A 12,334-nucleotide genomic window follows, 5' to 3' on the forward strand; every position below is an offset into this window, starting at 1 on the left:
AACTTTTAAGGTGCCACCAGACTCCTTGTTTTTGCTGCAACAAACTAATGTGGCTGCCCCTCTGTAGGTCATTGCTTTAAATTTCTATAGTGAAACAGTGGTTGAGAGACTGTAAGTTGTTCCAAACTTCCAAGAAAGTTCCTGATTGAATTAGGATCTGAATGTAAGAGACTGTTGTCACCATAGGTGGGTATACAGTTCGTATGGAAATCAAGTACTGATTATAGAGACAGAATATTTTCCTATAGAGATATTTGCACACTAAGACCACAGTAGATCTCATTAGCTTTTCAATGAAACCCAATTATTGCAGGGAAAGAAAAAGACATACCTTTAACATCATTTGCCTGCCTGTTGGCATCGTTAAGAACCCTGAAGCTTTTTTGCAGAGCATTCTTGGCACCATCCTTTAATGATCCTTCTGGACCAGACGCCTATAGAAGAAGAAAAAGAGAAAAAAAAGACCCAACAACCAACTACTGTCAGTGAAATGCATGCTAAGCAGCAGGTTCAGGAATTGAGAATCCTCAGAAAAAGTAAAATGGGGCAATTTAGTTGAAGCGTCATGAAAATTTGAAATGATCATCAATGCACTTTAAAGTATGCTCTTAAATCACTATGATATTTATCATACAGAACTAATAAAATATTTTTCATATTAATTTGGGTCTTACATCAAAGTAAATACCTTTCAGGCAGCCATGAAACAGAAAATGAGAGCAGGGCTGAACTGGGGAGCAGAAATTTCCTTTTGTTTTGTTTTTTTTAAAATATTATTTAGAACAGATTTGAAATCTATAAATTCTTTCTGCATCTATATGAATACAGCTGTCTATCCCTAAAAATATGTATGAGACGGCCTACAAACATTAGAAAGAGGATTCTGCCAGTATGTTTCTGGAGCCAAACTGAGCCTGCTGTGACATAAAACACATCTGTGGAAGTGTTATGATGTCTGTATATTAAGATGTGTAAAGAATGTTAATGAGCTCGTGTGGCATAGTGGCTGAAGGGCTGGACTACTGCCAGGGAGATACAAGTGCAAATTCAACCTCAGCCATGTAGCTCACCTGGTGATCTTGAGCCAGTTAGCCTCTTCATCTAACCTACCTTACAGAATGACTGTGAGTTTGTAATAGAGGAAGGGAGGCTCTCTGGGTTTCTTGGAGGAAAGGTGTTATAAAAACTTAACAGCCAACATATGTGGTTAAAATAAGAGCTTGATTGCTGTTATTGGCAATCAGCTTGTACGATTCTTTGAGCCCTTGTATAAGTGTCTGTGTTTTAGAGTGGGAAGGCAGAGTAATAGCAAAAACGTATTCTGTTTCCTACCATAAATGCATTGGGAAGGACAAATATACAGTGTCTTGTCACTCTGGACTGGGACTACAAGTCCTAGCATCTTTGATGACTATGCCTAATCTTAGTCCTATGAGACTTTGCAAGAGGTTTTTAATGCAGTGTCATCAAAAGGTTTAAGGCATTCAGTTCTATTTTCATTTTCAGCAAATTAGACCTGAACTGTGCAGGATAATGGACAGCAAGCTGAAGCTTAAGGCAAGGATGACGACGACGACGACAACAACAACAACAACAACAACAACAACAACAACAACAACTGGGAGCCAGTCCAGACCCAAAAGATTGTTTGTTGGCCTTGCCTACCTTGGATAGGGTCATATTACCCATTTAGTAAAAATATCAAAATAAAGTTGAAATTCATGAAAATCTATTTATGCAATTTGTTTTCTCTTATTAAATATTCAAATTATTCTTCAAAATGGTATTCCATCAGATGCAGCAAAACTATACACCTGCCACATTAGATTATATTTCTTCTATTCTTTCTCCCTTCAGATCCAGAGGCACCGGGGTGATCACTGCACTAGTAAGGAACTACCGGTATATACTGAAAGATTGAGATGATGATGATGATTACTATTATTGCTATTAACAAATAAAATGTTTTGTTGAATGCACAGTAAAAAAGTTCAATAGGCATAATGAAGATGTGAGAAGGTCAATTTGCAATAAGGCAAAAAGGAGATGCAAGTTGGATATGAGGCTGAGTAAATAGACTCAGCATAACACATAAGCAGGGAATTTTGACTGCAATACATGCACTGTAAAAAAAACTATTTACACAAGCTATTCAACAGATCGGTAGAGATTACTCTTTATCCAGCACTAACTGGCACTGATGTGCATAACATTTTACACAGCTAAAGTAGGAGCAGATCAAACTTTCAAAACTGAACTGATCATTATGATTGTCATAATGCTCTATACATGATAGCCAGCATGTAATGGAAGTTTTAGAGCTGAAATCACCATGTATGGTAGACTTTAAATATTGCAAGCACCTCTGTGTAGAGAAGGATGAATGTTTTATGCATTGGTTTTGATGTGTGAAGACATAACAAAAACTTGCAATTGGTTGTGGCTTCTCAAGACATGTATGATGTTTGTTAATTGTAATATATCTGCATAACATCACACATGACTATGTGCAACTTTCACCTTTTTTCCTAAATGAAAATGTGTGAAAAAGTGTAACTTTTGGAGATACCCTGAGATCATAAGAATTATCCTGTAAGAACAGTATTGTACTACAAAAGCTTAAGAATAGAACAAATAAGAAATGGAAAAGGAAAGAAATAAGAATTACCAACTGTGATTGTGAATAAATACAAGAAAGACTGTGAGGAAATATGGCCTAGTTAAGTCATGGCAGAATAGAGTAAGAAGAATATTGGCTGCTCAAGCAAAGCATTGTAGAGTAAAAGTAGCTTTGGGGTGGGGGAAATCTGAGGACTGTGAGATATCTATTAAAAGTCTAGTAAAAGGCAAGCAATAAATATACCAACACTGCCTTAATGAAAGCAATAAAACTTTTCCTCACAATTTAAATAGTCTAGTATAGAGATTAGGGGTAGGATTCAGCGAATGAGTCCCACAGCAGAATTATGCCTGTGTATTTTTGGGGACTTCTGCTTGCACAATGGGGCTGCCCCCTCCTACCACCGCTTGCCTCCCTTTGTGTGACATTGATATACTCCCCCAGTGTCTCTATACTGAAGCTTCTATAGGAATTAAACTGTATAAGAAAAAGAAAGAAAACAAATTTGTTAGCGATAATTAGGTAATTATAGTATATATAGCACCAAACCCTTTCACAGCTTGATGGCTTTACTGCATTTTATAAAACACCGGCATTTCCTAAATATACCGTATGTTAAGCCTTTACTATTATTATTTTTTAAGGATCCTCAGTTCTGAATTGGATCTTTTATCATGATAGAACCCAGATTACCATCGCCATCCACACAAGTAATGGGCTATGTAAATCTACTTTAATAGTGGAAATACCTCATCTGTGATGAATTTATTTTGCTTTAGAAGCAAAGAAGAATTCATCATTTAAGGCATGAGACGAATTCATCTGTCATATTTTAATACTGCTTATCTTTCTAGTTGCCACTTAGTCTTCATTTAAGGATTCTTAGGATTTTTAACTGTTGGCTGCTCTTAGCTTTAAAACCATGCAGTCCACAAATCCAAAGCCCATTGTGAATAGAAGGCAAGAGGCAAAGGGATTCTAGTAGCAGATGCACAATCATGCTGCCACAGGCATGAAAACCCAACCATCTCCATTTCTTCCCTTGGTGAATCCAGGAACCTGCTCTTCCCCAAGCCCACAGGTATCTCATACCAGGGACAGGAGTGAATTCTCCTGGAGTGAAGTGAACAAGCAAATGAATAGCAGATCTTTGATCACCATGTGCATAGCATATGGTGCTGTTGACTGCCCAACACAGCTACGTAATTGCAGGGCAGGGTTGTATGTCATTCCTCTGAGCATGCATGGAAGGACTGTAGTCAACTAGTTCATTCATAACAATACAATCTTAAGAATAAAAAAAGCAGCAGCAGCACATCGACAGATTGCTACTGGAAAACTTCCTTGTACAGAAGTTGACTTTTTTTTATAATGCTTCATGAAAACCTTGGGTGGTATTCAACTAAGTTTGATTCAGATTGGACCTACTGAAATAAACCTGATTTAGCTGTGTTCATTTAATTTCAAGGGGCATACTCTGAGTAGATCTTAGTTGCAAACAACCATTTGGTGGCAAACTTGCAGATTACTCTACTATGTGAAATAGGGCTGTGAGTCCCAGATTGTCACTGGAGTTAGATCTCTGTGTAACACATTTCAGGTGTAGATACTGGTAAGCGTTCTTCTGTTTCACTTTACTTCTTTGCTACGACGTTACAAGCAAGCTGGTCTTTGAGACACTTAACAGCCAAAATCACGACTGTTCTCTTTTCTTAGGATATAGTCTCTACTGCTTTTCTTGTTTACTGAGATGATGATTACCAAGGTCCTAGGAAGTTTTAATGGTGCATTTGCCTGTGAATATCATTATATTTTCTGCAGAAAGTAGAATATTATGTTTTGTCATACCGCACACATTTGTAATCAATCTATGTAGACTCCTTCCTGAGTACTAATGTGCGACTGATACAGCTTATTGCCTCTATAATACATTCCACAGGTCACTGTTTTTCTGACAGATGTTCAACAGCAGATGTTCTGTCCTCCCCAGCGAAGGAAGGCACACATCTGATAGTTAACCCTTTATTGACAAGAAATGCACTTACAGCAGCTTCTACTGTGCTACACCCCCCCACACTTCTAGGCTCTAGTCCCTGCACAACAGTTACAGCAACAGGGAGACCCCACCCTCCTGCCTCCTTATATACCACCCCCACCACCGACAGGTGGCCTGCAACCTGCAAGTCCCGTTCCCCCATGGAAGTTGCTGCCGTTCTTCCCACTTCAAGCCCCTCCTGCTTCTGGAAGACAGCAGGGCAGGCGAAGGTGGGGAGTCTACTGACCTATCTGTTGGCTGAACAGCCTCTTCTTCTTCCATCACTTCTGGTGCACCTTTCTCTGTTGCAGCTTGCCTTGACTCTCCCCACTTCCCTGACTTCAAACTTCATAAATCACTGGCTCCCCCACCTGGGTCATTCTCCTGGTCCCCTCCCTCTACCCCACACTCTTCAGAGACATGCCAGTCCCTGACATTGTCTTTGTTTCTTGGTGTTCTGTCACATACTACATGGACTATTGATGTAAAAACTGTTAGGATTCACTTTCTGTGTTGCAATCATGCAACACAGAAATTTTATCACATCATTTTATCACATGATGGTGTATGTTTTCATTCCACATTGTGGGAAGTAAAGGAGACAGGATGTTTTTATTACTGTGTTTCCATGATGTAGGATTTTTGTTTTTTGTTCTTTCTCTTTGCTGTCTGATGCTGAAGAGGAAGGAGCTGAGTGACGATGCTCTGAGTGTGTATATGTAAATAAATGTAGTTTAGTCAAGAAGCTGCGCTACTGAGTCTGAATGCTGACTGCCTATACTCTGCTGATCCTGAAGTGTGCTGATGCCTCTTGGTATCAGTCGCTGTGATGTTCGGGCTGGAGAAAGCATTTGAAGCTCCCAACCGACCAGGAGAGAGAGAACATGCCAGTCGGGCATGTGTCTCTGCCAGACTCCTACTCATGTGTAGGACCTCCTGACAAAAACATCAATCGCTTTTACTACAGATTGACCTTTGTTCCATTCAGGGCTGAACAGCAGGTTTTCCTGGGGAAAGCAGCGGGACAGATGAAAAACCTCTTGGATACATGCCTAGAAAGAACAGGACAAGTGGAAAACCTCTCAGGCCTGTGCTTTCTAGGCATGAGACAAGCAGAAGTGTGGATGGGCCCCTAATTATGTATTGTGCCATGATTTGTGCCCTGTAAAGGGAGGTGCAGCACCAGTGCGGCACATGACCATGTAAGGGGCAGATGCAGCACAGAAAAACAGTGGAACAGTTACAAAGACTGTGGAAACCATGTAAATAGAACTTGACAAGTTTTTGTAGGGAGGTCAGAAAGACCACAGACTTGGTGTTGAAATGAAGACGGTGTAAAAGACATTGACTCATATTTTTCTCTTTTAGGAGACCATACAAACTAAAAAAAAGAAGGAAACATTCAAAGGAATTGACAAAAAAAGGCACCAGTCTCAAAAGATGTGGTGGAGTAATGCTTTTGAATAGGTGTTAATAAAAAGCATATTTGGCATCTTTCAGAATGATAAAAAGGAGACTCTTTGAAGGAAACATTATTTTCTCTTACCAGTTGTATAGCTTCATTGGCACGAGCCTTTGCTCCTTTGGCAATTCCATCAGCTTCATCAATATAATCCTTGATATTACTGTAGGCCTTAAAAGCTACAGTGGCATTGAAAGAGAGGTTTTTAGCTTCGTCAAGGATTCTGTTAGGATACAAAATACACATAACTTTAAAAACTCCACGGGCAGTTTCACAAGCTAAGGCTGCAATCCTTTATTCAAGTACTTGGGAGTAAACTGAACTCAACGGGACTTAGTGCTGGATAGACTTGGCTCCGTTGGTGTGTCTTGTCACTACGAACCTACTAGCTGGATCCCAATCAGAAAGGGCAAACAAGTCTGAGATGTGATGTCAGTAAGCCTGCTCACCTAAGTTTCTGATAAACTTAATGCTGCCAGAAGCTCTACTTCTTCTTTGGATTGTTTGTCATTAATCAAAAGACAAGTGCAAACACTTCAACCTGAGCTCTGTGTCTTGTATTTGGCAATGTTAGGACTAGTGAGAACTTGAGGACTAAATGGTGAGGATGTTTGGGAATCCCTGATCTATATTCAAAGATGTTTAAAATAGAAAAGGTGTTATTTATTTCTGCCTGTTAGAGAATCCAAGAGTGTAATCAAGTTGATATACAAAACAACAAACTCATGGTTAACATACCCATCCAATATAGCAGATGAATCATTCAGCTCGGCAGCATGGGCCTCTGCCTGTAGCACCTTTTCTGGAAGCTTTCTGTCTTTGATATCTTGGGACAGATCATCTATTTTATCCCTTAGATTATCTGTCAATGGACTTATAGTATCCCGGACATCATCCACATACTAAGAGCAACAAAACAGGAAAGTGTTTAAACAACTGAACGCAGAAATCATAGCCCCGCACCATTATTCACCCATTCATTTATTTAAAATACACGTATTATTTATTCTGCTAAGAACTCATCCAAAAAGCTAGATAAGCTGATCGCCAGGTGGCTACCCATCTGGATGTCGGTCATCCTCATGGCTGCTTGGCTCCCAACTATTTCAGGCTCTGTCGTCAGATATACAGATTTAGTGGATGACAAAAGGAAACTATAAAGGGGAATTATTTCTCCCCAAATCATTTTCTACAGATTTATTTATTTATTGCTTTAAAGGCATAATGAAAAGTAATTTCCCCAGTGAGCCACAAGAGCAGACCATTAGCCATCTTCTGGGTTGGGGGCCTCCACTGCAGAAGACCCCCAAAGACCTGAGGCTTCTCTGCTCCATCACAGTAGGAAGTTTCTGGAGAAGGATGACCCCTTTAAGTCAAGCAGCACTTGTCAGCAGAGGGGGCGCTAATGATAAGAGGGAGTGCTAAAAAATAAGGATGCACCTGCTGCTGCTACTATATAAAGACTTGGTTTCAGCTTGCTTGTGGTTCAAGTCTCTGCCTTGCCTTGAGTCTGAACACTGCCATGCCTTTGCCTTGCCTCACCCTCTATCCTGTCTGAATCTTGTCCCACCATGCTTTGTCTTGCACCCACATGAGGCCTTGCCTTGCACAACAGGGATATTTGTGAAAGAGAAATTATCCCACCAGATTACCACAGAGTAGTCCAAAAGGAATTAGGAGTGAAGACTAGAGATGCCAGTGTAACTCCTGATTCTGGCTGGGGCTTGGCTATGACTTTTAGGAGCTTGTAATGTTTGGTTCAAAGGCAAGGAGAAAATCAGAATCATGAAATTCGTCAGATTTTAACTTGGCTTTTCCAGGCCAATAAACATGCAGAGCACGTCACCCATCCTTATGAAGACAGTTATATATCCTAAGTATGGTGACTTTTTCTGTCCCATGAACAAATGCATCAGAGTGTAGCATGTGTGTGTCAAAATCAATTCCACAACAGTTTAGAATGTTTGTGGTCTGGTTCACATGCCACCGTAAGCCGAAGAAAAAACCTTGGCTGCAGATCATAGGTAAGGAGAAGACAGTTTAACCATAAATCTCTGTGGTGCAATGGATCAGTGTGTCTGACTGTTAACCAGAAGGTTGGTGGTTTGAGCCTACCCAGGGATGGCTGTGGGCAGGATTCCTACATTGCAGGGAGTTGGACTAGATGACCCTTCCAGCCCTGCAATTCTGTGATCCCAGGTTGTGTACAACACAAAAAGCCAAACTTTGACTTGGCTGCCATGCAGCACTAAGCTAAAAGAAACAGGGAGGAGCAAAGCAATTGTGGTTTCCTCCCTGGGAGCCAGCACATTTTCAGTGTCCTGGTAAGATGTGGTTCTGTGCAACCACAGCTAGTCTGTTTTCACCCTTAGATTTTATCATGGGAATACATACATGGGAAGATGGCAAAGTTGAAAGTTTCCAATAGATATAAATCACATTTGACTGTTATTGCTCCTACTTATTTATTAATTAAATCTATATAATGTCCTTCTTCAAAAGGCCACAGAATGGTTTGCAGCAGAATACAAATTGAAGCAGTTATATACCAGTAAATGCATTTATAGTAAGAAATACAGGCGGCAACCATTTTGTGGGGGGGTTCCATTCCTGGCCCCTGCATGTCACTGGAGTATGCAGAAGCCCCCCACCCTGTTACCCCCATTATGTCCACCATTCCACCACCGTCCTGCCTTCTTTCGCCTTCACATGGACCCATGCGTCGGCTGTCAACTGGACGCACGCAAAATGGTTGCTGCCTGTACATAGTAAAATAAAATATTTCACTGTTGTGAAAATCTGTTTCTTTGTGCTCATACTTCAACCATATAATATTTACCTCCACAGCTAAATTGATTCCATTTGCAAGGTCATTAGCTTCACTAAGGATGTCATTTCCTTCTTTTAGAGTGTTTTCGACCGCCTGTCGTCCATCTTCTAAAGCTTGCTTCTTTTCCTATAGATTATATTTGTTTATGTGAGGAAAATGGCTCAAAATGAATATGCGTTTGTTTTTATATTTTATATTTAATAAAACATTGTGTTCGCAGCACTTTTGTTGCTTATTTTGTGTTATGAAGTACAGGAAGGTGTTTTTAAGAAACCTCAGGATTTCTACCTTCTGTAATATGAGATTTAGGAAACTGCATACGAAGCTGAGTAAGTGATTGTAAAATGCTATACATCTGGTTCATCTTTCCAGCATTCTGTGAAAAATGTCATTTTGGGGAGCTTGCCATGATCTGAGGAATCTGATTAAAACAGAGAATTCAAAGGGATGATTACATCATAAAATTCTACAGAGAAGAAAATATTTTAATTTTCTGCATCTTCCTTCTTTCTACCTTCAAGAAGCAACTGATCTACCTTTAGGGAACGGCGATGGTTAGCCCTTCAGGCCCCCCAAGTATTTTATGGAAGCTAGCATCATGCAACTCATAACAGCCTTGAGACAGAAAAGACTGAAACAAACAAGAAACCGAAACATTTGTCTTCATTTGAGGTTGACTTCACTCTTACTGTCATGGCTAAGCACTTGTTAATGTATGGTATAATGTGCTTTCAAGACTTCGCAATTAAAATTAAATCAAGAGAAATCATTTACACCAGTTGCTAACAATAAAAAATATAGGGTAGTTTGATTTATAATCTGAATTTACATATGCCCATTTAATTCCTGACTTGAGAACAAGACAGAATGAGGAAGTAAAGGTAAAGGTAAAGGTACCCCTGCCCGTACGGGCCAGTCGTGTCCGACTCTAGGGTTGTGCGCCCATCTCACTTAAGAGGCCGGGGGCCAGCGCTGTCTGGAGACACTTCCGGGTCACGTGGCCAGCGTGACAAGCTGCATCTGGTGAGCCAGCGCAGCACATGGAACGCCGTTTACCTTCCCACTGGTAAGCGGTCCCTATTTATCTACTTGCACCCGGAGGTGCTTTCGAACTGCTAGGTGGGCAGGAGCTGGGACCGAACGATGGGAGCACACCCTGCTGCGGGGATTCGAACCGCCAACCATGCGATCAGCAAGTCCTAGGCGCTGAGGTTTTACCCACAGCGCCACCCGCGTCCCTGAATGAAGAAGTATATCCATCCTAATACTAAATCTTGATTGGCTGGGTCTGTGTATAGTCTCAACACAGATTTTAGAACAATGATTGTTTGGGGCCATGATTACTTGGGTTGCTATATTCCATCTGTACTATAATATACACATGCGTAGATCACATACTATTCACTAGAGTAAAAATTTAAGTTCCATTTCATTTCTTTCTGGCATCAATAGTAATTTAACTTAGTCCCCCAACTAGGAATTAAAACAACATGTCAATTAATTTGTCAAGATTTTAAATCTGCTTGTAGTGTTTTAAAAGCAGAGGGAAAAACATTTCTGATTCTGAGAGAATCTGCATGTGGTAGATAGTCAGACAGTCAGAGTGGGGCATCTCACCTCCACAGATGTCATATTTCCTTGGTTGATTGCAGATAGTCTATTTGCCTCCCTAATTTTGTTGGTTGCTTCTCTCAGCAGGTCTAGAGCATCATCAACTTTATCTTGGTAGTCTGCCAGCTTGTCTCGGACTTCATTTTTTAGCTCCTCTGTTCTCTTCCTAGGATCTCCAAACAGTTTATTCACTCTCTTTAAGAGGGCTTCTGCTGCTCTGTAACGTATGAGACACGGTATTGTTAATATGCCTGCCATATTTATGATTCCATGTGCTTATGATGTCTGTTTTAAAATGGACTTGGGTTAGATTTTCTTACAAATTATTAGAACACATTACAAAATTGCCTGCATCCCCTCAGTTCTGGGTGTTTATTCCAACTCTGTAATATTGGTAAAAAAATAAATAAAAAATTATGTGATGAATGTCTAAATCCAAACCAGAAACACCAGCAGCAAATTTAACTTTCTGCTGCTTGCCATGCTTAATTTGGAGGACAAAAACAAAACAAAAACCCTATTCCAAAGAGGTTTTGTGTTGACTGATTCTGGCCTAAATTACAGATTTGCAAAGTTGCAAACTAATGTTTGCAATCAACTTCATTTTTTATTTTTTGCATATAGTTTTTTCAACAAGTTAACAAAAGTCCTCTCATTAACCTTCAGTTTACAAGCAGGGTCAAATGCACCCTGATAGCACTATAAAGAAATCATTAACAAATTCTTTTAGATAGTCTTCAACCATAATGAAATGCAAATTGCCATGTGGTGCTTCAAATTAGTGAAAAATTCTATGTTTTCACTTGTGGCTTTGGGGGTCAATTCTACCCCTATTTGAATGAATGAAAAACCCCACACCTTTAACCGATGTGTTATTTAATCAATATGGATATGGAATGCTATTCTAGGTTGTGGTTAGCTCCAGGGCTGTCTTAAGCATATGCAGTGCCGGGGTGCAAAGATCCGCCTGGTGTCCCGCCCCCCCCCGGTTGCCCAGTCCCAGGCGTGCAAGAGAGCAGAACCAGCCAGCCACCTTAGCGTCTTGCTGGCTTGGTCACCCCCGAACTCGCGGCGCAGAGCCATCCGCAGCAGAAGAGCCCGCCGGGGCACTCCAACTGATGGGCGGGCTCTTCCCCGGACTCAACTCTCGGGCCCAGACTCTCAGCCTGGCGCCCCGAGAGCCTGGCGCTCGGGTGCCCTGCACCCCTAGCGCCTATTGGTAAGACGGCTCTGGTTAGTTCAAGTTTCAGCACTACCTTGAAGTTGGAGAGCTCCTGGATTTGTCAGATCACTGGAACAGACACATGGAGGCCATGCAACTGAAGCTGCCATTCCATGTTACAAGTACCCAGCTGGCAACCAATACCATCCACACAGAATGAGGAAATGGGGAAAGTCCTGCTGCACAAGCAGATATCCTTGCACTGGGTTAGTTGATTCCTGCCCTATATTTTCACACACTAATTACTTGTTATCTCCCATGTCCTGTTATTCCTGTTTTACTTTCTCACCACTGCCCTCTGTTTGAAATAAATAGCATACTCTTAACCTTAAAACGAAACAAAAAAATCATAGTACACCTATGTATTTAATTTTACATGCTACCATAACCAAAGATCTGACTGGTTATTTCAAAGTAATCAGCGTAGAATAGCAGAATAGGCTTGAGATTCTGAGTATTTTCCAGTTTTGTCTGAAAGATGGAACAAACTCCATGTCAGCTATCTATTGTACTGAACCACCATACTAGAAGGAGTAGAGTTACATATAATGAGT

At 40.7% G+C, this 12,334-nt stretch overlaps 1 protein-coding gene and 1 long non-coding RNA gene across 8 annotated transcripts in view; one reads left to right on the forward strand and one right to left on the reverse strand.

The window, feature by feature from the left end:
• The window catches only part of LOC307213109, an 84,320-nt gene extending 79,585 nt beyond the window's left edge, over positions 1-4,735 (forward strand). Inside the window, exon 3 of the long non-coding RNA XR_013837391.1 lies at positions 1,507-4,735. This is a non-coding gene — a long non-coding RNA (uncharacterized lncRNA). The remainder of the gene's footprint in view (positions 1-1,506) is intronic.
• The window catches only part of LAMA2 (laminin subunit alpha 2), a 390,451-nt gene that overhangs the window by 71,386 nt on the left and 306,731 nt on the right, over positions 1-12,334 (reverse strand). For all 7 annotated transcript variants that reach the window (XM_079970713.1, XM_079970719.1, XM_079970718.1 and 4 more), the window contains 5 exons: positions 10,565-10,775; positions 8,957-9,073; positions 6,856-7,019; positions 6,202-6,340; positions 332-434 (listed from right to left, as the gene is read on the reverse strand). In XM_079970713.1, coding sequence (XP_079826839.1) covers positions 332-434; positions 6,202-6,340; positions 6,856-7,019; positions 8,957-9,073; positions 10,565-10,775 — 734 coding nt within the window. The remainder of the gene's footprint in view (positions 1-331; positions 435-6,201; positions 6,341-6,855; positions 7,020-8,956; positions 9,074-10,564; positions 10,776-12,334) is intronic.

This window comes from Podarcis cretensis (assembly GCF_951804945.1).
Source record: "Podarcis cretensis genome assembly, chromosome: 3".
NCBI classification, from domain to species: Eukaryota; Metazoa; Chordata; class Lepidosauria; order Squamata; family Lacertidae; genus Podarcis; species Podarcis cretensis.